Source organism: Aotus nancymaae, unplaced genomic scaffold (genome assembly GCF_030222135.1).
Source record: "Aotus nancymaae isolate 86718 unplaced genomic scaffold, 86718_ANA_hifiasm-v0.15.2.pri h1tg000007l, whole genome shotgun sequence".
Classification (NCBI taxonomy): domain Eukaryota; kingdom Metazoa; phylum Chordata; class Mammalia; order Primates; family Aotidae; genus Aotus; species Aotus nancymaae.
Genome location: NW_026988418.1, coordinates 25705486 through 25732718, shown reverse-complemented (window position 1 = coordinate 25732718; position 27233 = coordinate 25705486). Strand labels below are relative to the sequence as shown.

At 35.7% G+C, this 27233-nt stretch overlaps 1 protein-coding gene across 15 annotated transcripts in view; it reads left to right on the top strand.

Annotated features, from left to right (window-relative positions):
* DOCK7 (dedicator of cytokinesis 7) overlaps positions 1-27233 on the top strand; it is a 235753-nt gene that overhangs the window by 158616 nt on the left and 49904 nt on the right. For 8 of the 15 annotated variants that reach the window (XM_012442622.3, XM_012442621.3, XM_064372426.1 and 5 more), the window contains 6 exons: positions 4973-5142; positions 6143-6297; positions 20024-20206; positions 20297-20459; positions 23957-24053; positions 26444-26540. In XM_012442622.3, the coding sequence (XP_012298045.1) occupies positions 4973-5142; positions 6143-6297; positions 20024-20206; positions 20297-20459; positions 23957-24053; positions 26444-26540 (865 nt within the window). Of the gene's footprint in view, positions 1-4972; positions 5143-6142; positions 6298-20023; positions 20207-20296; positions 20460-23956; positions 24054-24455; positions 24558-26443; positions 26541-27233 lie in introns of those variants that run through there. The other 7 variants (XM_012442624.3, XM_012442623.3, XM_012442619.3 and 4 more) reach the window with 2 other exon arrangements.

Below are 27233 nucleotides of genomic sequence, written 5' to 3'. Positions count from 1 at the left end.
GCTGTGATTTTTTTTTTTTTTTGAGACAAGGTCTCACTCTGTCACCCTCACCCAGGCTGGACCACAGGGCATGATCTCAGCTCACTGCAACCTCTGCCTCCCAGGCTCAAGCAGTTCTTCTGCCTCAGCCTCCTGAGTAGTTGGGACTACAGGTGTGTGCCACCACACCCGGCTAATTTTTGTAATTTTAGTAGAGGCAGGGTTTTGCCATGTTGGCCAGGCTAGTTTCCCAATTCCTGGCCTCAAGTGATCAGCCTGCCTTGACCTCCCAGCATGCTGGGATTATAGGTGAGCCACTGCGCCTGGCCTGATGATTTGAATTTCTAGAAATAGCTTGATGTGGCTGGGTGCAGTGGCTCACACCTGTAATCCCAGCATGTTGGGAGGCCAAAGCAGGCAGATCACTTGAGGTCAGGAGTTCGAGACCACCTTGGTCAACAAGGCAAAACCCTATCTTTACTAAACATAACAAAAGTTAGCCAGGCATGGTGGTGTTTGCCTGTAATCCCAGCTGCTCGTGAGGATGAGGCATGAGAATTGCTTGAACCCGGGAGGTGGAGGTTGCATTTGAGCCAAGATTGCACCACTGCACTCCAGCTTGGGCAATGGAGCAAGACTTTGTCTCAAGAAAAAAGAAATAGCTTGATGTGTTGTGGTCTAGTATCCTATATGGGGTAAGCCCATCTTAATAGTATGACCGTAACTTATTTGGGTAATAATGACTTAAATTTTTTTTTTTTGTAATAGTGATAATATAAGTTTATAATTCAGTTTAGCCTCATGCAAGAACTCCAGAGAACAAAAAGAGATACTTTAAACAGGTTTTTATAAGGGTCTTCTGATAAATTTATTGAATGAATAAAAGAGGTATGCCAAGTCCTTAACAGTATGTCAGGAGCATAGTTAATACTGAATAAATTGTGAAAGGCCAGATCTGCAAGTGAAAGGCATGTGTTTTTTACTATGGCAACTTCTTAAGTTTGGAATCTATTTTAAAGAAGTAGCTTTTTACCCTGTGTTCTGCAGAACTATAGGGTCCTAAAGAGGGGCTTAATGGGTTTCTGTGTAGATTGGGGTGGGCAGTGTGTGCAGACTTTAAAGTATAAGAGAGGGCAAACTAAATGGGTGAAACTCTGGGCCTTCTACCCCTGCTTGCTGCCACTTTTGTATTTTGCCATTTGACAAATGAGTGTGATGTCACTAAAAAAATAAATAAAGGGATCTATTGTTTGGGGGGAAAACACTCTAAAAACAACTTATCTGAACATACTAGCTTTTTAAAATAACTGGTATTGCTCACTCATTTGAATCTATACTTTCAATATGTTTACTTGGTATATGAAGGTGTTTTTGGTTACAATAAATAAAATTCTTCTTCCAGCTGGCTTTATGAAAGGAAGGAAATTTACTATTTTAGAATTGGAAGAAAGATAGGATTTTTATTGTTTATTAATTTTTATTTTTGGTTTTAAGGAGCAGAAAGTTTAATGGCCAAGAAAGAGGAAAGAAAGAAGAAAATTGCTCCCTCATACAGAGGGAGGAGGGCTCTGAGCAGACAAACCCCCGAAAGATAGGATTTTTAGCACAGTAATATCATCAGTTCAATGACACCATGATTCTAGTTCTTTACATTTCTTACCTCTGCTGGAAGTGTCAGCTTTATCCTAAGGCTGGAGCCTCTCATGACTGACTACAAGATACTCTTGCATATAGCTGCCATTTATAGGTACTTAAGGGCCTATATATGTGGCTTTTATTTACTCCTGCCACTCTGTTCCTCCTCACATACTAAGATCTAGCCAGGCTGGCCTACTTTCTGTTTCTCTAATGCACCAAGCTCATTCCCACCTTCAGGACTTTGCACTTGGATTTTTCTCTTCTTGAAGCAATGTGGAACAGCCCTCAGATGTTCACATAGTCATTTCTTGCTTGTGGTTCTTCAGGTATCTGTTCAAAGAGCATCTTCTCAGTGAGACTTTCATTGATTACCCAACCTAAATTATAGCCATGTTGGCCAGGTGCAGGGGCTTATGCCTGCAATCCCAGCACTTTGCGAGGCTGAGGCAGGAGGATTGCTTGAGTCCAGGAGTTCAAACCAGCCTGGGCAACATAGTGAGACCCTGTTTCTACCAAATTTTTTTTAAATTAGCCAGACCTGATGGTGAATGCCTGTAGTCCCAGCTACTCAAGAGGCTGAGGTGGGAGGGTTGCTTAAGTCCAAGAGGTTGAGACTGCCGTGATCACACCACTGTATTCCAGCCTGGGTGCCAGAGCAAGACTCTGTCTCAAGAAAATTAAGTAAATATATACATATATATATACACACAAATAAATAAGCTGGGCATGGTGGCTCATGCCTGTAATCCCAGCACTTTGGGATGCTGAGGTGGGCAGATCAGTTGAGGTCAGGAGTTCGAGACTGTCCTGGCCAATACGGTGAAATCCCGTCTCTATTAAAAATACAGAAATTACCTGGGCGAAGTAGTGCACCCCTCTAATCCCAGCCACACAGGAGGCTGAGGCAAGAGAATTGCTTGAACCTGGGAGGTGGAGGTTGCTGTGAGCTAACATGCCACAGCCTGGGTGACAGAGCAAGACTCTGTCAAATAAATAAATAAATAACAGCTGTGTTGCCCATGTCACAATCATATAACCCTGTATTAGTTTCTACAAGGCACTTATCTGAAATTTGCTTATTATCTGACTTCTCACAGTAGAATATGGTGAGCATGTGAGAGCATGAGAACAGGCATCTTGTCTTTCTTGTTCAGTGCTGTATTCCCAGTGCCTTAGTATTGTGTCTGGCACAAGTGGACACTTGGAAATGTATATTAATTTGATGAATGAATGATTGTAAGAAACTCACCTCATCTTTAAATTTTATTGTCTTGAGAGGTATATATACTATATGCAGCATTGTCTTAGATCCTTGAGAGGAATGTTTGTCTTTTAATCCACATGCTTGCTACGTAATCAAGAATAATTCCTTAAGTGGCAAGCATATGTTCTATAATTAACCAAAGATTTGCTCTTTAGAGACTCTCATTATAATTAGAAAGACTGCAAAACAGTACAGTATGATTAATGTTAGTTTTGTAGTACATAGTTCTTTAGAAGATGAGAGGATTTATATTCTGTTATTATAGCATTTATAAAGAATTGCAGAATTCTTTGAAGTATTGAAGAATTATTATTTTTGTGTCTGTGGTTCTCTCTTGCTAAAGTGAGCTCCTTAAAAACAGAGGCAATGTCTTATCTCCAACATCTAGAATAGGATATTACAGATCTTGCATTAATATATATTTAATAACTGAATGGGATTGAACAATGTAAACATATGAAAAGGCTTTATGAAGATAGAGTTTAGATAGATTGAAGTATGAGTATGGTAGCTGCTGAGAGATAAGGAATACCTTTGGCAATCATTAGTAGCGATACAGGAAGTCAAAGAGGAGAATGTGAAAAGCAACTGACCAGAATCTGAGCCTTGAGAATAATGATGGGGAGTCTGGGGAAGGGTAGGAACTACTGGAGAAAATTCTGAGAAGAGAATATGTAAGATGACAAAGTGTCAAGTAGAGCTGGAGAGTGAGATCTGAGATAGGTTCACTAGATGTGGTTCTTGACAATGTTTAAATGTACACTTTCTGCCCACCACCCCTCCCTCTACCCACTAGTCAATAAATGGGAAACATTATTGAGGCCCCAGAGCCATGGGGTTTGGTCAGGAGGCCACCCAGTGGGAGAAGGAGGAGCCAGGGGAGGTGCCTTATTTGACCTTTTGTGGGGTGTAGCGTGTTGGGTGTGGCAGTACTTCTTGTGGCAGGTACAGCACAGAGGTTATGCAGGTGAGCATAACTCTTGAGGCATATCATCTTGTCGCAGTTGTGTTTCTGGGTCAGCTGGTGCAGGCAAGGCTCAGTGGTGCCACCTCGCAGGCAGAGCACCAAGTGCAGGCAGACTCTTTCTGAATGTTGTAGTCTGAGAGTGTGTGGCTATCTCTCTCAGCTGTTTGCTCTCATGCATTTTAAAGCCTCTATAAAAAGTCTACTTTCTGAATAAAGAGCTCGAAGAGAGAAGAAAGAATCCCCATCTAGATTTCACATACAGCTTTGTAAAATGGCAGATACAATCAAGGGATCTGGAGGAAGACTACCTGTTTTCTAATCTCAGCTTTCCTAAGAGAAGTTGGAAGTAAGGTCTTCTGTTGTGATTGATAGAAAGAGACTTAAGGAGAGAAAGTGAGATCTGAAACTGCAGTTGGATGCAACATTAAGGGCCAGTTGAAGTTGGAGTAGATGAATTTTAAATTAGAATGGTTTCCATAGTTAAAGTGCTGTCAGTTTAAGAAGAGACAAAAATGTGAAAGTGACCCTTGTTAATGTATTAGCCCACTTGAAACTGGTGGGGGGATTGGGAGTCTAAAAATGTTGTAAGGGCCCAAATGAGGTATATTAGCAAAGAAGTACAGTTTAAATACAGATTTCAAAGGCAACCTCAGCCTGCGGGCTACATAATCCATTAGGTAGGGGATTTTTCTTTCAGAAAAAGGGAATAATTCATTTTTGGTAAATGTGAAAATACCTGATTTGATGAAATAACATTTATAGCATTTTAAAATTTACCTTGTTTAGCTTCAAAATGTAACTATAAGTGGTCTTAGATTCTTTACATCAAATACACTAATAAGGAGTTAATATAAAAATATTCAAATTTACTTCTAAATGAATTTGTATAGCATTTCCTTTTCTTCAATTCTTATTTTACACATTTTTTACATTTTTATACATGTAATTTGTTTTAAAATGAGAAATGTTTTATAGGAATGGAATGCATGCAAATACATGACAAAGGTAAGAAATTGAACAACATCTATTCAGTACCATGACTTCCTGTTTGTTTTAAAAATATTAGCTAATCTATGTAGCCTGACTGCTTTCTTTTTCTTCTTCGTTTTCTTCTTTTTAAATAGACTGTTTGGATTGCATAAGAAAGTCATCAATATGGTACACAATTTACTTTCCAGTCACGACTCAGACCCGCGGTACTCTGACCCCCAGATAAAGGCTCGAGTGGCCATGTTGTATCTACCTCTGATTGGTATTATCATGGAAACTGTACCTCAGCTGTATGATTTTACAGGTACCTAGTAGAATTAAGACAAATTTTAAAGGCAAAGCTCAGTGTTTAAAAGTTTTAGAAAATATCTCAAGGTCGAAGATCTTATTTTAGGAAAACAAGTATTGTGCACTGATAAAAGTAAACTATAAATATTTAACTATGTTGCCAAAAATCCTTTGACTGTGTGAGAGAATTCAGTGTAAGATTGCTCTAAGTAGTTCTTATGATGAATTTTAAAATAATGGTTTTATAGCAATTTTATACCTACATTTTAGGAAATGTTTATGTGAACATGCAGTATACATCTGAAAAACTACAAGAAAACTTAACAGATGTTTACCACCCTCAGTTTTTGGCTTTATTCATATATATAATTGAAATGAATATTCACTTGAATATCAAGAATTATGTTTATTGCTAACACCAGGTTAATAAGTTGAAGTGGTATTAATTCTTCAAAATGTCTACTAGAAAGTTTTATTGCTCATGCTTTCCGTATTTAGAATTTATAGAATTAGAGAATTTAGTTTGCAACAATATTTTCTTTAGGGCAAATGAGGGAATTTAAACTAGCAATTAGCCCAATAAAGTGCTTCCAGTGTAGTAAAACAGAAACATTTCCTGGGTATCTAATGTGTATTAAGAACTTTGATAGGTGCTGGTGTTACAAAGACAACAAACTATTTGCCTTTAAGAGACTGATAGTTGAGCAGTCTTTCTAGCATTTTGATCACTAAAATGAATTTTCTTACCTGAAGGCAGAAATGTTTGTATTCTTATATCTTCTTTGACTAGCAAGTTAACATTCTCTTTAAACTATAAATTATTACCATAGCAATGAGTCAATATTAAAGGTATTTAAAATATTATCTAAAGGAAGTAAATCTAACAATTACATGTTAACAGGTTATTCTTTTAAAGAATAGTAGAGAATAGGAAAAGGAATTGCATGCTCAATAAGTGTTAGTTTGCTAGTTTCACTAAACAATTTTATTTATTTTTTTGGATTATTTTTCTTTAGAAACTCACAATCAACGTGGAAGACCAATTTGTATAGCCCCTGATGACTATGAAAGTGAGAGTGGAAGTATGATAAGCCAGACTGTTGCCATGGCAATCGCAGGGACATCGGTCCCTCAACTAACAAGGCCTGGCAGTTTCCTCCTCACATCAACGGTAAAAACAATCCTCCTACAGAATATTTTTTTCTAGAAAGACAAATATTTACAAGGATATGCCCTTAAATATTTGAGATGATTATCTCAGCTGATGCAAAAAAACTCAGAGTTTTATTTATTAAAACATTAAAGTTCCTAGATTATTAACTATCTTCTACTAGTTTTTAAAACAATTACCTCAAGGTTTATGGGAGAAAGTCCTGTATTCTGTCATTCAGAGTTTTGAAAATTGCCTCATTTTACATAGTTTATTTCTTTATTTTTTAAATCTGTTTTATTCTTTATCTGCCCTAAGAAAGATTCTCAGTCATTTGAGGATTTTTTTAATCTGTGAAGATTTATACTTTTTAATGTTTTTAAAAAACTGATATTTACTATGTCTCTGGACTTTGTCTCTCTTAAAGGCAGAAGGATTGGGGCAGGAAGGAACCAAATTGCCAATAGAGCAAGATCAAGTTCTAAAAGTTTTAAATGACTTTTTTTTTTTTTTTTTGAGAAAAATGCAGTAATATTTAAGGAAGCTGCCCTACTTGACAATTTTATGGCTTTATTTATTTTTACATATCAAAAAATATACATAAATGTATACCTTAATGGTTTTTAGTATATTTTTGGAGTTGTGCAAGTATCTCCACAGCTAATTTTAGAACATTTCCAACACCCTGAAAAAATTCCTTATACCTATTAGCAGTCACTCCTACCCAGCACTAGGGAGTGACTAACCTACTTCTATCTGTAGAGATTTGCCTATTCTGGACATTTTATATAAATGGAATTATTTACTATATGATCTTTTGTGTCTGGATTCTTTCACTAAGCATACATTTTTGAGGTTCATTCATATTGTGTATGTAGCAATACTTCTTTCCTTTTTTATTGCCAAATAGTATTCCATTGTATTAATATACCAAAGTTTGTTATCCATTTGTCAGTTGATGAACAGCTGGATCATTTCCACTTTGGGGCTGTTAGGAATAATGCTGCTATGAACATTTATGTACAAGTCTTTGTGTCTGCATACGTTTTCATCTCTCTTAGGTAGATATCTAAGAGTGGATTTGCTGGATCATATGGTACCTCTGTGTTTAACATGGTTAGAGACTTCTAAACTATTTTTTTTTCCCAATGTGGCTGTACTATTTTTCATTCTCATCAGCAATGAATAAGAATTCCTGTTCTCCAAATCCGCATCAACATTGGTTATTATTATCTTTTCGATTAGGACACATTTAGTGATTTGCATTTCCCTAACGACCTATAGATGTGGAACATCTTTTGGTGTGCTTATTGGCACATCTTTTTGTATATCTTCTTTGGAGAAAAGTCTACTCAAATCTTTTGTTATTGGCCGGGTGATTGGCCCACCCCTGTAATCCCAAAAATGTGGGAGGCTGAGATGGGAGGATTGCTTGAGCTCAGGAGTTTGAGACCAGCCTGGTGGACATGACAAACGCTGTTTCTACCCAAAACCACAAAAATTAGCCAGGCATGGTGACATGTGCCTACTGTAGTCCCAGCTACCTGTGAGGCTAAGGTGGGAGGATTGTTTGAGCCTGGGAGGTAGAGGTTGCAGTGAGCTGAGATTGCGCCACTGCACTCCAGCCTGCACAAAGTAGCAAGACCCTGTCTCAAAAAGAAAAAAAAGGTTTGCCAAAAGAAAAAAAAGTTTTAAGATAGTGTCAGGGTCTCCTCTCTTGGCTTTGGAGCCCCCTTCCTACTGTCTCTGTACAGGGGAGCTTCTTCCATCTTTCTTCTCCCTTCTTTCTTGCCTATTAAACTCTTCACTTTTTAAAACCACTCCACGTGTGTCCATGTTGTTTTATCCACTTTGCATGAGACAAGAGCCCTGGTGTTCCTCCACTCATCAGAGCTGTATCATTTTGGTGCATGGGCCAGGAAAATCCAAGGTACAGCCTTCCTTGGTGTGAAACCATCAAACCCCAAGTGATGGGGCAAACTGAACCACCCATGGACACGCCCTACATGTGCCTGTCAACATGGCTGCCCCCACATATCCCCATGTGTATAAAACATGGCGCCCTGTATTTGCATATTAAAAGGCTAAGGTGGGAGAGCCAGTTTTTTCACAAGCTACATGAATAACATGCCTGGTCAAACCAATCCCCTGAGCCCTATGCAAATCAGATACCACCTCCCCCAGCCTACTCAGAAAACTGGCTGTTATCCTCCACACTTGAGGTCTCCTCTCTCAGCTTTGGAGCCCCCCTCCCTCTGTCTCTGTACAGGGGAGCTGCTTCTTTCTTTTCCCTTCTTTCTTGCCTATTAACCTCTCAGCTCCTTAAAACCTCCAAAGAAAAAAAAAAGATAGCGTCATTAATCTTGTTCTTACTGAATTGCAAGAGTTCTTTATGTATTCTGGATTTGTAAAATAATCAGCTATCTGATTTACAAATACTTTCTCCCTTCCTATGGATTATCTTTTTACTTTCTTGATGGTGTCATTTGAAGTGTGAAAGTTTTTAATTTCAATGAATTTCAGTGTATGAAATTTTTTTATCAATTGTACTTTCGATGACATTCTACATATAAAATAATAAAGTACCCCTTTAAAATATAGTAATAAAATGAGCAGAAGCATATCCGCTGGTCAGTTCAAGAAATCAGACATCAGCTGGGCGTGGTGGCTCACGCCTGTAGTCCCAGCTACTCTGGAGGCTGAGGCAGGAGAATCACTTGAACCTGGGAGGCGGAGGTTGCAGTGAGCCAAGATCGAGCAACTGCACTCCATCCTGGGTGACAGAGCCAGACTCTGTCTTGAAAAAGAAATCAGACATCACAGCCTGGTAACCTTTGAAGCTAACAATGTGCCTTCCTCAATTTAATCTCTCCCTCCCCTTAGAATGACTTTTGTTCTCAATTTTGTTGACCTTTTTTTTTTCTTAAAACTTCTGTAAAGTATACTACATATGACAAAGTACATACAACATAAATGAATGAGGTTTTAAAACCTTAGAAAATAAACAGCTTTGTAATTACCACTCTGGACAAAAACGAGAACATTGGCTGCCATCCAGAAATTACTTAGCATGTTCTTTCTCAACCACAGCAACCCACCACACTACTTACTATCCAGATTAATGATATAATTGCATAATTTTGTTTAGAGTTTGACCATCTAGGCCAGGCGTGGTGGCTCACGCCTGTAATCCTAGTACTTTGGGAAGCTGAGGGGGACAGATCACTTGAAGTCAGGCTAGGTTTTGTATTTTTAGTAGAGGTGGGATTTCACCATGTCGGCTAGGCTGGTCTCAAACTCCTGACCTTAGGTGATTCAGCCGCCTCGGCCTTCCAGTGCTGGGATTACAGGCATGAGCTACTACGCCCACCCAAAATACTGTAGTTTAGTTTTATATTATGTTTTTAGTATTCATTCATGTTATGAAATGTAGCTGTAATTCACTAATTTTTATTTCAGGATGATATTCCATTGTCTGTCTATAGATCAATTTATTTCCCCATTCTATTGATAGATGCATGAATGGTTTCTGATCCTTGATTATTGCAAATAGCAATCCTACAGACTTTCTTTTATGTATGTTCTGCATGCATGTATGTACTTTTATTTAGGATATTTTCTAGAAGTAGAATTTGTTGGGTCATAGACTATGGATATCTTAATCTATACCAGGTAATACCCAACTATTTTCCAGAGCGCTTACCTTAATTTATACTTACACCTACAATATGATAGTTCTTATCCCTTCACATATTCATCAATACTTAAAATTGTCAGATTTTTAAATTTTTACCAATTTGGTCATTTATAGTTGAATCTCATTTTCGCTTTTATTTCCCCAAAGACTTACGAGGTGTTCGCTTTTCCATATGTATGGTTGACCATTTGGATTTTCTCTTTTGAAGTTTTTTTGCTTGTTTTCCATTTGGTTGTTTGCTTTAGTTTAATGATTTTTAGGACTTTGTATGTTCTAGATTAAGTCTGTTGTCAGTTATAAGTGGTTCAAATATTTCTTCTCTGTGGTTTGCTGTTTCACACGTTTAATGATGAATTTGGTGGTTAGAATGCCTAATTGTAATATACTTAAATTTATCAGTCTTGCAGTTAGTACTTTCTGTATCTTATTTAAGGAAATTTTTTCTATTTCAAAATTTTGAAACTATTCTGTGTTACATTCTAAAATTTTTTGTTCTTCCTTTTATATTTTAAAATCTACCTGAAATAGATTTTTTATGTAGACTATAATTTGGGAGTCCAGGTCTGTTTGTTTGTTTATTTATATTGCATATTATACCAGATTATCTCAGCATGATTTATTAAAAGAGTATTTTCCCTATGTCTGAAGTACTGCCTCTATATGGTCTGCCATGTAGGGAAAGCTGTACATTTAAAAAAATTTTTCTTGGCTACTTTTTGGCCCTTCGTGTATCTACACAAATTTGAAAATCAGCTTGTGAAGTTCCACTAAAATAAATAAATGAAAACCAATGAACCTGTTGGAATTTTAGTTAAGATTTTATTGAATTATGATTACACTGTTGAATCTCTGAATTTTTGAACACAGGTGTCGTCATCATTTAGGTTAAGTACATAAACTTTTTTAGTTTCCATCAAGGAAGACTAGCATATTGTTTGTAGATTTATTATTGGTCCTTGATATTTTTTAATGTTCTTACTAATGGTGTCTTTTCCAAAAATTCTGTTTTCTAACTGTTGATTGTTTTATGTAGAAATAGAATCAATTTTTATACAGAAACAAAATACTCATTATAAAAAAAATTGATTTTTGTACAATGATTTTTATTTCCATAAGAATAGGTAAACTAATAACACATCTATAGATTCTTTTTTTCCTACACACAATCATATAATATGTGAATAATAACAGTGTAGTTTCTTCCTGTCAATTTTTTTAAAAATAATTTGTTGTAGTGGCTAGTATCTCCAGTACACTGTTAAATACTGTGATGTGAAGTGGTGATGTTTGTTTCTTTAAAGGTAAAACTTTCAACATTTTATTCTTAAATATATGTTCTGTAAGTTTTGGGTTTTTAAAAAATATCTTTCTTTATTGTGGAAGTCTCTGTTACTGGTTTACTAAGTATTTTGTTTTTAAATTATAAATAGTTGAATTATTATTGAATGCTTTTTCTGCATTCATTGAGATGGCTGTTTTATTTTGATTTTTGGTCTTGTAATGTTGTTGACTTAAATTGATTTTCTAGTCTTAAACCAATGTTGAAATCCTGAATTAAACTCAACTTTTTCACAACTGTGTACTAATGGATTTTGTTTGCTAATATTTTGTTCAGATTAGTATATATATGGTCATAAAATTGCCTACAATTTTTCTTTCTTATAATATTCTTTTCAGGTTTTAGAATCAAGGTTAGGCTAGCCAATTAAAATGACATAGGGAGTTTTATTTTTTATTCTCTCTCTGCAAGTACTTAAGATTAGAATTAGTTCTGGAATATTTGGAGAACTTATGAAGCTATCTGTGCTTGAAGTATTTTCTTAAGCTTTAAAATTACTGTTGTAATTTATTGTCTATGAGACTATTGAAGTTTTCTGTTTCTTCTTACATTGATTTTTTTTTTTTTTTTTTTTGAGATGGAGTCTTGTTTTATCACCCAGGCTGGAGTGCAGTGGCAGAATCTCAGCTCACTACAATATCCGCCTCCTGGATTCAAGTGATTCTCCTGCCTCAGCCTCCTGAGGAGCTGGAATTACAGGCACCTGCCACTGCACCCAGCTAAGTTTTGTATTTTTAGTAGAGGTAGAGTTTCACCATGTTGGCCAGACTGGTCTTGAACACCTGACCTCAGGTGATTCCCCCCACCTCAGCCTCCCAAAGTGCTGGGATTACAGGTACAAACCACTGCACCTGGCCTTCTTATACTGAATTTTAAAAATTTTATTCTAGTAGAAATATATTCAAAGTTTTTGATATATAGTTTATTCAGAATATCTTGTATAATTTTTTAAATGTCTATATCATTGGTAGTAGATGTAAACTTTTTTCTATGGCTAGATTTTTGTACCTTTTCTCATCTTAATGAGTCTTACCAGACAGTTGAAATATATTGTTAGCCTTTAAAAAGAGCAAATATGAGGGCACTGTTGACCCTCACTTTTTAATGTTTATTATTTACTGTCTTCTGCTTTCTTTGGGTTTACATTGATGTTCTTTTTCTAACTTCTTGAGATAGATGCTTAACTCACTAATTTTCACCTTTTCTTTTCTGATACGTATTTTCAGCTTCTGCATTTTTCTTTGATTGTTTAGTTAAATGCTGTTTGTATATAGCATTTTTTTCTTTACTTTTTTTTTTTAAATTATACTTTAAGTTCTTGGATACATGTGCAGAACATGCAGGTTTGTTACATAGGTATACATGTGCTGTGGTGGTTTGTTGCACCCATCAATGCATCATCTACATTAAGTATTTCTCCTAATGCTATTCGTCCCCTAACCCTCACTCCCCAATAGGCCCCAGTGTGCAATGTTTCCCTCCCTGTGTCCATGTGTTCTCATTGTTTGACTCTCACTTATGAATGAGAACATGTGGTGTTTGGTTTTCTGTTTCTGTGTTAGTTTGCTGAGAAATGGCTTCCAGCTTCATCCGTGTCCCTGCAAAGGACACGAACTCATCCTTTTTTATAGCTGCATAGTATTCCATGGTGTATTTGTGCCACATTTTCTTTATGCAGTCTGTCATCGATGGGCATTGGGTTGGTTCCAAGTCTTTGCTATTGTGAACAGTACTGCAATAAACATACATGTGCATGTGTCTTTATAGTAGAATGATTTATAACCCTTTGAATATATATCCAGTAATGGGATTGCTGGGTCAAATGGTATTTCTGGTTCTAGATCCTTGAGGAATTGCCAGACTGTCTTCCACAATGGTTGAACTAATTTACACTCCCATCAACAGCGTAAAAGTGTTTCTATTTCTCCACATCTTCTCCAGCATCTGTTGTTTCCTGACTTTTTAATGATCTCCATTCTAACTGGCATGCAGTGGTATCTCATTGTGGTTTTGATTTGCATTTCTCTAATTACCAGTGATGATGAGCTTTTTTCATATGTTTATTGGCTGCATAAATGTCTTTGTTTAAGAAGTGTCTGTTCATATCCTTCACCCACTTTTTAATGGGCTTGTTTGTTTTTTTTCTTGTAAATTTGTTTAAGTTCTTAGTAGATTCTGGGTATTAGCCCTTGGCAGTTGGATAGATTGCAAAAATTTTATCTCATTCTATAGGTTGCCTCTTCACTCTGATGATAGTTCCTTTTGCTGTGCAGAAGCTCTTTAGTTTAATTAGACCCATTTGTCAATTTTGACTTTTGTTGCCATTGCTTTTGGTGTTTTAGTCTTGAAGTCTTTGCCCAGGCCTATCTCCTGAATGATATTGCCTAGGTTTTCTTCTAGGGTTTTTGTGGTTTTAGGTCTTACATTTAAGGCTTTAATCCATCTTGAGTTAATTTTTATATAAAGTGTAAGGAAGGGGTCCAATTTCAGTTTTCTGCATATGGCTAGCCAGTTTTCCCAGCACCATTTTCTAAATAGGGAATCCTTTCCCCATTGCTTGTTTTTGTCAGGTTTGTACAAGATCAGATGGTTGTAGATGTGTGGCATTATTTCTGAGACCTCTTTTCTATTTCATTGGTCTATATATCTGTTTTGGTACCAGTACCATGCTCTTTTGTTTACTGTAGCCTTGTAGTATAGTTTGAAGTCAGGTAGCGTGATGCCTCTGGCTTTGTTCTTTTTGCTTAGAATTGTCTTGACTATACAGGCATTTTTTTAAAAAATGTTATCTTAGCTGGGCGCAGAGGCTTACGCCTATAATCACAGCACTTTGGGAGGCCAAGGCAGGCAGATCACCTGAGGTCAGGAGTTCAAGACCAGCCTGACCAACTTAGAGAAACCTCATCTCTACTAAAAATAGAAAATTAGCTGGGTGTGGTGGCACATGCCTGTAATCCCAGAATCCCAGCTACTCAGGAGGCTGAAGCAGGAGAATCACTTGAACCCTGAAGGCGGAGGTTGCAGTAAGTTGAGATTGTGCCATTGCACTCCAGGCTGGGCAACAACAACAACAAAAGTCTATCTTATTTCTTCAACTTAGTTGCAATCCCTTACAACTTCCCCAAATGATTTTGTCTTCTCTTTCTCTCTTAGCCAGTTAGTCATCCCTTCTCAATGCCTCTAGGGTCACAATGCCTTCTACATCCTCCCTTCTGTAGTCTGTGACTTCTCAATTGTTAGCTGGGGGAACAAGTTTACAATGATCAATAGGAAGCATTTTCAAGATTCATTTCAGAATGACTGAAGTTCATTCTGATTTCTTCTTAGGCCTTTGGGCTATTTAAGAAATTGTTTTTGTCTTAAATTTTCAATTATGAAAATTTCTAGATATTCTTTTGTTTCTGATTTTGGCCTAATTGAATGATCAGAGAACATAGCTCTGTATGATCAGTTTGTTATATTTGTGGCAACTAGTTTTATGGTCTAGTATATGGTCAGTTTTTATAAATATCTCATGTATTCTAAAAGAATGAATATTCTTTTGTTGTTAGTTACAGCATTCTGTGTTAGTACTCCTACTGTTTAAATCTTTTCGGGCTTTACTAAATTTCGTGTGTGTATTCTAATAGCCCACTAAAATTACAGTTTTATGATTTCTCCTTGTCATTCTGTCAGATTTTTGTTTCTTTTGAGGCCTGATTATGAAACATATAATACTTTTATATAATTTTTGGTGGATTGCACTTTCATCAACATGAACTATGATGCTTTTTAAAATTAGTTATAACTACGTTAGGTTTTCTTTGCCGTGTGTGTGTGTGTGTGTGTGTGTATGCATATAGCATAACTTTTTTCATCCTTTTACTTTGAACATTTTTGTATTATGTCTTATATATTTCTTTTATAAACAGCATATAGTTAGATTTTTTTCTTGTATCTTAAAAATCTGGTTTGTTAATCTTTCCCTTTCACTAGAGTTTCTAATCCATTTACATTTAGTTTAATTAAATTTGATGTATTTAATATTTTGTGTTTCATTTTATATTGTCTTTATTATACTTTTTTTGTTTCCTCTCATTTATTGACTTCTTGTTGGGTTGTTTGTTTGTTTTTTTGAGAAAGAGTCTTGCTCTATTGCCTAGGCTGGAGTGCATTGGCTCAATCTCGGCTCACTGCAACCTCCACCTCCCAGGTTCCAGTGATTGTCCCACCTCAGCCTTCTGAGTAGCTGGGATTACTGACAACTGCCACCATGCCAAGCTAAATTTTTTGCATTTTTGGTAGAGATGGATTACACCATGTTGGCCAGGCTGATCTCAAAATCCTGGCCTCAAGTGACCTACCAGACTCAGCCTCCCAAAGTGCTGGGATTACAGGTGTGAGAGCCACCATGCCTAGTCAGTTTTGTGTATGTTTCTAAACAATATTTTGTTTAGCTTCACAGATTTTCACCTGTACTTCATAGTACTTCTATGACCTGATTTTTTGTGTATGTTTTTAAGAGTCATTTATATTGATATGTGTAGCTAAAGTCTGTAATGCTGTAGCAGTCTATTAGAAAATATAATTATGTATTCATTCTCTTCTCTAAGGAAGTTTGGGTTGTTTGTGGTTTTGAGCTATTATAGATAAAGGTATTTTGAATGTTTTTTTTATGTCACTGTAGAAGAATTTCACTAAGATATATACCTAAGGGTGGCATTTTTGGGTTAGAGGTTATGCACATATTCAGTTTTACTTGGCTAAATTGTTTTCCAGCATGGTTCTAGCAATATATATTCCCTCCAGCAATGCAGAAGTATATGTTGCTCCATGTTCTTTCTAACACTTGATATTGTGTGTGTTGCTGGAGTTGATGTATAAGAAGTAATGTGATGGAAAGTTGAAATGGTGGTTGTGAAGTGGGATCATTAAAATGGAGGTTTTTTTCTTTCTTTCTTTCTTTTTTTTAATTTGGTGTGGCAGGACATGCCTAAAATGGAGATTTAGGGTAACATGCCATAATAGTAATAAAAGACATAAGGTTTAACTGCAAGAGTGCATGTGTGTAGTAAGTGGTATTCTCGAGAATTAGAAGAGTTAGTTAAGGAAGGAAAAAATAAAACAGGATATTTAGAGAATCAAATAGACAGGCATTGAAATCACTAAAGACTGTGACAAAAAGTAGTGTTTAAAATACTGAAAGTGAGTCAGGAGCTAAAAGCATCAAGATATAAGGGCCAGTCTTCTGGGGATTAGTATATGACTGCAGGGATGAAGGTTAGTAGGTGGTATAGTCTGACAAAGATACATATGTTATTATACATCTGTAAGAACATTAGCTATATGTTCTTATATAGAAGTTAATTTATCACCTACAATAAATGCCCTAGGTCACTAGTTCTTAATTTTCTGGTTGAGAAGGGATGACCTCTAGAAAACAGAAAGAATTGTTTCATAACACTATTATCAGGAATGAGGAAGAGGTTGCAGAGTTCTGCATTTTCTAGGCCAAGATTCATACCACTCCCTCCATATCACAATAGCTACAGCTTCAGGATTACTCTCTGCCTTCAGACCATTGGGATATAAGAACATATAGCTTATGTTCTTATCAATGTATAGATGCATAAGAACAAAAGCTATATGTTCTTATAGATATAAGGCAGTTTTGTTGATTGACCTCGTGTTTCAGAGGTCATAGTGGAAGAATTTTAGGAGATGGAGCAGACATGGCAAGTGAGGTAAGAAGAGAGAATATAAAGAGCTATGTGTGTGGTGATTAGTGTCTAAGGCATAAATGAAGGCTTCTGAAGGCTAGGCCTATTCAGGTAGTGGACACAAACTGGGGAAAATAATTTACTGAGGTTAATCCCGAGATTATAAATATATTGTCTTATATTTCCTCCTAAAAGTTTTAAACTTTTTGCCTTTTGCATTTAAAGTTCTTTCTTTGTCTAGATTTATTTTCTGCATAATGGTACAAGGTAGGAATCTGCTTTTTTCTCTAGGAAGATCAGTTGTCTCAACATCATTTATTAAACAGTCCATCCTTTCAGTAGTGATCCGCAGTGTCAGCTTTGTCACAGATCAGATTTTCAAATTTGCATAGGACATTTATTGTGCTCTTTATTCCATTTCATTAGACTATCCACATGCCAAAGTCAAATTTTCTTAATTATTTTAGTTTTTTAGTAAGTGCAGATATCTGGTAGAACACACACATCTCTCTGCCCCCAACATCCTACCTTGTTCTTCTTCAAGAATATCTTGGTTCTTCTTGCCTTTCTGCTTTTCCCCCATTAAATTTTAAAAGTCATTAGTCAAAGTTCCAGGAAAACCCGACTGGGATTTTGGTTAGAATTGCATTGATCCTATAGAACAATTTGAGGGAAAACTGACATCTCTACATTACTGAGTCTTTTTCATGTTTATCTTTTTCCAAAATGTTCCACTGTGTTATTGGCAGTTTATGTGGGAATAGAAGAGATGTCAGTGTGTGCCTGTTTGTCAAGTTGAGAATAATTTTTTTTTTTTTTTTTTTTTTTTTTGAGACGGAGTTTCGCTCTTGATACCCAGGCTGGAGCGCAATGGCGCGATCTCGGCTCACCGCAACCTCCGCCTCCTGGGTTCAGGCAATTCTCCTGCCTCAGCCTCCTGAGTAGCTGGGATTACAGGCACGCGCCACCGTGCCCAGCTAATTTTTTGTATTAGTAGAGACGGGGTTTCACCATGTTGACCAAGATGGTCTCGATCTCTTGACCTCGTGATCCACCCGCCTCGGCCTCCCAAAGTGCTGGGATTACAGGCTTGAGCCACCGCGCCCGGCCGAGAATAATTTTTTAATTGTATTTCTAAAAAATAGGTACTTGAAAATTCAGTCAGTGCTTTGTATTTATGCATACCTAAAAGTTCAGCTATAAAAAGTGTCTGTTTTTAAAATAAAGGAGCATTTTCCTTATGACAATGATTGTGGATTCAGGGATTTAGATCAAGTTCTTTTGTGCCCAGCTCAGAAGCAGTATAGCAAAGTAGTTAACCAAGCTTATGTGGGTGAATTCGCTTATATGCATGGGCAGCCATGAGAGGCAGTAAACAAAGTGGATACGAACTGTAGCTTGTGTCTCTGGAGCCGTGCTTTCTGTGTTGAAATTCTTGTCCTGCCACTTAATACAAAATACTTCCGGTTGCTCAAGTTTTTTCTTTTTTCCATAAGATGGAGTGAGTAATAATACTTATTTCTTTGAGTGATTGTGAAGGATAAATGAGTTAATATACATAAAGCATTTGGTCATTAATCATCATCCAGTATAGAAGGAACATTGGTGAGGTAGGTGAGATCATGACTTCAACAGTTGTGTATGTTCAGCTTTCTTTTCAACATCCCCTCTACTTTTTCCTCATTTTTAGTTAGTATATTTGTCAACTGAATATTAGAACATAGAATAATAGTTAAGAGTAAAGGCTTTGGAGTATTGTTAAATTGGACTAAAATCCTAGCTTTACCCTTTCTTAGTACAGTATATGATTTAAGGCAAATTAATCTCTAGCCTTCAGTTTTCTTACTTGTTTACTAGAAATAATAATATTTAATATTATAGTTTATAATTGTTGTGAGAGTTAAATAAAATATGATTAGCATAGTTTCACATGTCAAATTTTATTTTTTGTCATCATTATTATTGTCATTTGTATTCTTATCTGTAAAATTGGGATGATACAATCTGCTTGGTAATACTGTTGGAGGACTAAATTAAATAATATATGTCAAGTGCTTAGTATGATGACTGGAACAGAGTATATGTCCAATAAATTGTACTGTAAATACATTTTTATTTAGTTTTTCATTTCTATTTTACATACTATATACTAATATAGCTTGATGATTGTAAATAGCATTTCAACTTTATATGCTACTAAAGTAGCTTTTTTTTTTTTTTTTTTGAGACGGAGTTTCACTCTTGTTACCCAGGCTGGAGTGCAATGGCGCGATCTCGGCTCACCGCAACCTCCGCCTCCTGGGTTCAGGCAATTCTCCTGCCTCAGCCTCCTGAGTAGCTGGGATTACAGGCACGCGCCACCATGCCCAGCTAATTTTTTGTATTAGTAGAGACAGGGTTTCACCATGTTGACCGGGATGGTCTCGATCTCTTGACTTCGTGATCCACCCGCCTCGGCCTCCCAAAGTGCTGGGATTACAGGCTTGAGCCACCGCGCCCGGCCTAAAGTAGCTTTTTACTTCTGTATGGCCTAAGACTTTTCCCCTTTGTATCAGTGGTGATTGATTAGAAGCAATAGTCTTCTAAACCTGATATACTTTTGTCATTACTTTCTATTCTTAGCTCACTCTTATTTACTGTGAGTCAGTTGCTTTTTTCCTTTATTTTCATCATATCTGATATTCTATGATATATATCTAGTTTTTAATGGTAGAATCTTAGTTTTTCTCTTTACGTTTTCTATTAACATTTATTTATTCTTTGTTGGCAGTCATGCAAGAAATTAAAGCAAACCTCTGTTAGCAGGAAAGGTTCATTAAACTTCAGGCTCTTAACCTTAAGGTTGTGTATGATCGTTTTATAGAAGTGTTGTCTAAATCAAATGGTTCTTTTTAAATATATTATTTTAAAACAACTTTTGTTTTATTGTTTTTAGAAGAAAATAGTTGATAGCCAAAAAACAAGGAATAGTCGTTGATCAATCTGTCTCATTCTACTGCTCTTTACTTTCAGAGTGGCAGACAACACACTACCTTTTCAGCAGAATCAAGTCGAAGCCTTTTGATCTGTCTACTTTGGGTTCTCAAAAATGCAGATGAAACAGTTCTACAGAAGTGGTTTACAGATCTCTCGGTCTTGCAGCTAAACCGGCTATTAGATCTGCTTTATCTCTGTGTGTCTTGCTTTGAGTATAAAGTAAGTGCAAAGAACAAGAAAGGAAACAATGTGGGAAAAATAGAAGAAAATGTCTTCAATGCTTCTTCTCTTCTAATGTTTAAATTTTAGGGGAAAAAAGTGTTTGAAAGAATGAACAGCTTGACCTTTAAGAAATCAAAAGACATGAGAGCAAAGCTTGAAGAAGCTATTCTTGGGAGCATAGGTGCTAGGCAAGAAATGGTGCGTCGAAGCCGAGGACAGCTCGGTACGTACACAATAGCTTCTCCTTCTGGTGAGAATTTTTTCAATTTCCTTGAGTTCTATATTGGAATGATCATTGTTGCTAGTCTTCAATGTCAATCTTAGGCTTTTTAAAGATTGTTTTAAGTGTAACTGTGAATTAACTTGAATAATCATTTCTCTACAGGAATACAAATTAGAATTCTGATTTAAGAGGAGTCAACATACTTCCCAGTTTTCTCTAGATAGTCTCAGTTTATGCCTGTTCCCCTTTTGTTATTATTAATAGCATCCATCCTCCCTTTTTAAATAGACTTCATTTTTGTAGAGCAGTTTTAAGTTCACAGCAAAACTGAGGAAAAGTACAGAGATTTCCCATATGCCCCTTATCCCTACATATGCATAACCTCACCCATTATTAACATCCCTTATCAGAGTGGCACATTTGTTGTAACTGGTGAACCTACATTAACACATCATCACCCAGAGTCCATAGTTTACATTAGGGCTCATTCTGTATAATGTCTCTTTTTACTTGTTTTTTTGTGAGACAGATTCTTGCTCTGTCACCCAAGCTGGAGTGCAGTGGTGTGATTGTGGCTTACTGTAGCCTTGACCTCCCTCGCCTAAGCAATTCTCACATCCTCACCCCCCAGTACACACCTATCCTAGTAGCTGGAGCTATGGGTATGCGCCACCATGCCCAACTAATTTTTTGTTTGTGTGTTTTTTTTAGAAACAGGGTCTTAATGTGTTGCCCAGGTTAGTCTCGAATTCCTGAGCGCATGTAATCCTCCCACCTTGGTTTCTCACGGTGCTGGGATTACAGGTGTGGGCCACCACAACTGGCCCCTTTTTACTTTTCGTTTGCAAAATGAATTAATACACCCTGTATATAAGGCAAAATATTGCCCATCAAACTCAAATATCAATGAGACAAAACAGTTTAGTAGCATTTGAGACTGGTTTTCTAATCCCAGGTCTGCTACTCATTAGCCATATAACCTTGGCCAAGTCACTTAATCTCCCTACCTTCCTTTTCCTTACAAACTTGTGATTGTTTTCAGAATTTAGAAGCTACTGTAACTAACTGATCGTATCATTTTTATAGTAACCATGTATGCAGAAACATTTTGCAAATTCTAAAGTGACATACAGACAATATTGTTGCTAAGGGTTTCTTAAGGCCAGGGCCATGGGTTGGTCATATGTGTACATGGTACATGCCAACAGCATAATATGTGTTTGTTGACTTAAAATGCAAATGTAAGTGTGAATGGATTTTTAACTTTTTTCTGACAGGCCATTAGCATAATGAAATCTATTTAATTATCATTTATATACTATGTGTTTTATAGTAACAAAGTTATCACAAAACGAAGTCTTTGACTTTAAAAAATTAATAGAGCACCATTTTTTCTCTTTAGTTATATACAATTTACAGTGTACTTTTGGTTTTTCTTTTAATTCATTTATTATGTATAGAAACCCTCTGAAAAAGTATGAAAGTTAACTTTTACCGAGATCATTTAATTACTACCAAAACCTAATGAATAATTATAGTCATCTTTTAGATTAAGAAAATAAAACACAAAGAAGTAAATAACTTTGCCTAAGATCATAAACTAAGTGACAGAACCAGGATCTTTAGATTTCTAATTTAGCATTTCTTCTATTATACCACAGCCCTGAGGCTTATTTTTGGCAAGAATGAAGCTATTAACAATATACTTGCTATATTTTTAAATCTATGGCCCCAGGAAATCTATTATTGTTTGAATATAAGAATTGAAGTCTTCTTGTCTTAGAAAACCTAAGCCTTTGTAAGTCTTATTTACATTGCTACATTTAAGCCAGATCAATAATAGACATTGGTTTATTAGGTCTAAAGACTTTCTTTTCTTTTTCTTAACTTTCAGTTCTAAGACATTATTAACTAATGAGAGACAGTTTTGTGGGAAAAAAATGTAAATGATAGAAATGTAAATAGATAAGGCTGGGCACGGTGGCTCAAGCCTGTAATCCCAGCACTTTGGGAGGCCAAGGCGGGTGGATCACGAGGTCAAGAGATTGAGACCATCCTGGTCAACATGGTGAAACCTCCGTCTCTACTAAAAATACAAAAAATTAGCTGGGCATAGTGGCGCATTCCTGTAATCCCAGCTACTCAGGAGGCTGAGGCAGGAGAATTGCCTGAACCCAGGAGGCGGAGGTTGCGGTGAGCGGAGATCGCGCCATTGCACTCCAGCCTGGGTAACAAGAGCGAAACTCCGTCTCAAAAAAAAAAAAAAGAAATGTAAATAGATGTTAATTTTGCTAACTGTCTTAATATAGGCATATCTTTTTGTTTTTTCCACAAATTTCTTAAAGACACGGATTTCAAAATTTTAAAAAGGGAAAGAGAGAAGGAAAGAAAGGAAAGGAAAGGGAAAGAAATTAGAAGAAATACAGACATGTCCTTTATTGTGCAGGAAATTATTCTTATTTCTCAGTATTTTTTGTATGTCTTTAATTGACATATATATAGTTGTATTTTTTTCAGTATTTTTAAAATTTCTGTTTGAACTCTAAACTTTTACTTGTATTATTCTTCCATCCTCCCAACCAATTTAAAGTCTTATCTTTTTCAAAAACAAGCATTTAGTTTTGTAGCTGAACGTTGAAACCATGACTGAGTCCATTGTTTAAATGTCTATTTGTATATTCTCCACAATTCTCAATGCTCTCTCCACTTCTAATGGATTGTATGAATCATTTATATTGCTTCGACCCCTTAAAGGAATCCATACATGCAGTCTGCCTTCAAACCTAGAAACCTCTTAAGAGAAAACTCTGTTCTTCCTCTTGTTCTACCTTATGTAGACTGAAAGAAGTAATTAGGAATCTTTCCTATTTTGTTTATGTAATTAACAGAAACTTACTGAGCTGTCAGTGTGCATCACTTTATTATCCTGGATAAAACATGCTGGACAAAGTACATATTTCTGTTCTTTAAGAGCTTATATACTTGGGGTCCTAAGTGTTATGGAAAGGAACAAAGCAAAGTAAAAGGAAAGGAAATATTGGAGAGTGGGAGACCTTTCTAAAGAGGCAATAAATGAAAATTTATGAGAAGAACAGTTAGGAAAAAGGAACAACCACCATTGCACAGGTTGTAAGTCAGAAGCATACATAGACTATATACTGATAGATTTGCAAAGATAACAGAAAGCGGTAAGCAAGAAGAAGAATGGTAGGAAATAAAGTCATATTATGTAAAGCCTTATAAACCATGGTTAAAATTTTAAGAAAAATCAGTGTTAGAACATTTGTTTAAATAAACAATACCCCTTTAAAGGGGTATTTTTTTAAAAAAAAAATTCATATACCAAGTACATTTCTTATGAAATTATTGTGAAAATTTTTAATAAAAATCACTGTTGTCAGGTTTTTCCACCTGGACTGTGGATAAAATGGCTATGTACAAATTATTGTATGATATTCCTTACGTGTTTGCAAGTACACATATATGTGGTCCAACTGAAATAACTTTTGAAATTTATTTGGCAGAGAGAAGCCCATCTGGAAGTGCCTTTGGAAGTCAAGAAAATTTGAGGTGGAGAAAAGATATGACTCACTGGCGTCAAAACACAGAGAAGCTTGACAAGTAATAGAGCTTCTATTTTATGTTACTTATGGGCTTGTTGAATTTTAAATGCAAGAGGAAAATGATTACTTTTACTTTATATTTAATATTTACATTTAATAAATATATTTATTAAGCCTTAGAGGACAAAATATTTAAATTTACAAATTTTAGATTTAAAAAGATTTGGAGGAAGAACTTGTCATGGTATAGTAAGGCAAAATGTTATATTTTTAACTCCATTTTGTCTAACACAGACTCTTGGAAAATGCATTCAGCAGCTATATTTTGAACATATTTTAGGTGTCACATTGAACTAATATTTCAAATATCTCAAAGAATTAGAAACCTAATATTTGTCCTCTTGTAGCTTATAATTGAAGTAAGACAAAACAATGTTGGTCTTCTGTTTCTGTCATAAAGGCAGACTGGATACGTTGACTGACCCTACTGCCATAAACACCTAGAATGCACTTACATGAGTCTTCTCACTGCCCAAGTGGCTGCAGGTAAACTTGCCTGGCTTGAGATTTGGCATTGAGTCAAGGGGCTAAAATTTTTCACTTGAGAATTTATAAGTTAGCCCTCAGTAGCTTAAAACAGAGGAAACAAGTGAGAGCCAGCAGAGAGAAACAAGTTTCAGTATCATATGTATGAGAGCTTGAAATAATCAGATACTGAATGTAATATAAATATATTAAAATTCTTAACCTTTGAAGCGTACTTTCCTTTGTTTTTCTCTAAGTCTGTTTCTCTGATGGCTTTTCTACAGTTGTTATTTTTTAGAAATCACAGAGCAGCCAGGTACTATACTATTAGTATATTGCTTTATTTCTGCATTTATAGAACATGTTCTCTTGGCTTATCCTACTGTGTTTTGAGGGAGACTTTTTTGGTGTTCTCCTGATTCTTTTTGTTTAAATCATCTTGTTATGTTTCTTTATAAAATCCCACTGGAAAATTTAAGTTTGAACATTAAATATTTTACTTTCCAGTTTAATTTTGATAACTATGTTTTATTATTTATTTTTTTGAGACAAGATCTCACTCTGTCACCCAAGCTGAAGTGCAGTGGCACAATCATGACTCACTGCAGCCTTGACCTCCCAGGTTTAGGTGAGCCTCCCACCTCAGCCTCCCAAGTAGCTGGGATTACAGCTGTGCACCACCACACCCGGATAATGTTTGTATTTTTTGTAGAGACAGAGTTTTGCCATATTGCGCAGGCTGGTCTTTAACTCCTGGGCTCAAGTGATCCCCTGCCTCATCCTCTCTAAGTGCTTTTATTTTTAAACTGAATTTGTAAAATGTAAATTCATGAAGTATTCTCTTTAGTGGTAATAATAAAGATTCACAGAGTTACAGATCTAAAAACTTAGAAAAGTTAGCATTTAATATGTCTTTGTACTTTAATTATGTGTTATTTTGTCTACTTTGGTATAATATATAGTGTCTGTATATCTATTGTTGCTAAAACAAAAATATCAGCTATATTCATAAATAATGTGTAATTAAAAGAGAATAAGAAAAAAGGCAATAGTTCATACATTTACCCTGCCTTTTGTTAACCATGACAATACACATTTCTCATCCCATTACAGAAGCATAATGCCATTAAAAGCATAAATGTTTATGCTTAAATTTTTATTTGCATTAAATGATACTTTTATAAATATTAGTATTTAAGCAAATCACTTTATTGCATCAAACTGTTTTGTTCTTTTTTCTTATTTTTCTAGCTTTATTGAGTTATAATTGACAAAAATTGTGTATATTTACAGAATATAACATGATCTTTTAATATATGTGTACAGTTGTGAAATTATGACCACAGTCAGGCTAACTAGCATATTCATCACCTCACATCCTTTTTTCCCCCCAAATTGTTTTCTTTCCGATGAGTGATTCCATCTAGTTTTACTGGAGTTAAATTACCATCTGAGCATATTTATATTAAAAATTTTGAGGAAAATTGATGAAACCTTAGACAAAATAAGTACATTTATCCTGAATACAGACATTGGAAATCTTTGAAATAGTAAGATGAATATTAAATATTTGAATGTTATTTTCTGTGAAGCATTCCTAAATACAAGCCTACATAGCACCACCTAGTGTCAGTGTCACTTAGAATAAAACTGTGTCTGCTGCATGTTTGAAAGCTAAAACATAAACATTTATGCTTTTAGTGGCATTATACTTCCATAATGGGATGAGAAAATGTGTATTGTCATAGTTAACAAAAGACAGGGTAAATGTGTAAACTATTGCCTTTCTAATTCTCTTGTAATTGTTTATCAGGCAAATATTGAAAATGGTTTCAAATTTTTTATTTCTATGCCTCCTTAAATATTTTAAGAATTGTGGCTTTTAAAAAGATAAGTATAATTTCTTACAATGTTTTGTATTAGATCAAGAGCAGAGATTGAACACGAAGCACTGATTGATGGAAACCTGGCTACAGAAGCAAACCTAATCATTTTGGATACATTAGAGATTGTTGTTCAGGTAAGAACACAAAGAAGAAAAATTTAAAATACAGATTTGGTAAATTGAGGTTGGGAGAAAAGTGTTTACTGTGAGCCATAAAATTACATTTTATGTAATTACATTTAAATATTAGTAGTTCCTAAAAGTTTCATTCCAAGCATGCTGAGATTCTCTGTAATTATAAATTCCCATTGCTTCAACCGTTTCTTCATGGAGGAGAATTATGAAATCTTTATCTCCTTGTCATTCACCTTCATGGCCTAGTCTTGCATTTCCAAATATCCTCTTGAGTATTTATAGTTGGGTGTTCTGCCATCATGTGAGATTCTATAGCTGTAGCTACATATATGTACACTGGGTTTATGCAGTATCTTCTGTATCCCACAGCAGTGTTTCAGGCTCTTTATCTATAATCATCTCGTTGGGTCCTAACAGAAGCCCTCTAGGTGGTATTATTCTGTTAGTAACAATGTGATATCCAGCATTTATTTAGTTTTTTCTGTGTTAAACATTGTCCTAAGCACTTTACAAATATTAGAAGGATCCTTAGAAGGATCCTTAGAAGGATCATTTGATCCTTCTAAGAAACTCATGCCATTGAAACTGTCAGTATCCTCATCTTGTAAATGAGAACACTTAGGCACAAAGATGTTAAATAACTGCCCATAATGACACAACTAGTATGTAGAAGAGCCAGGATTCAAGTCAGTT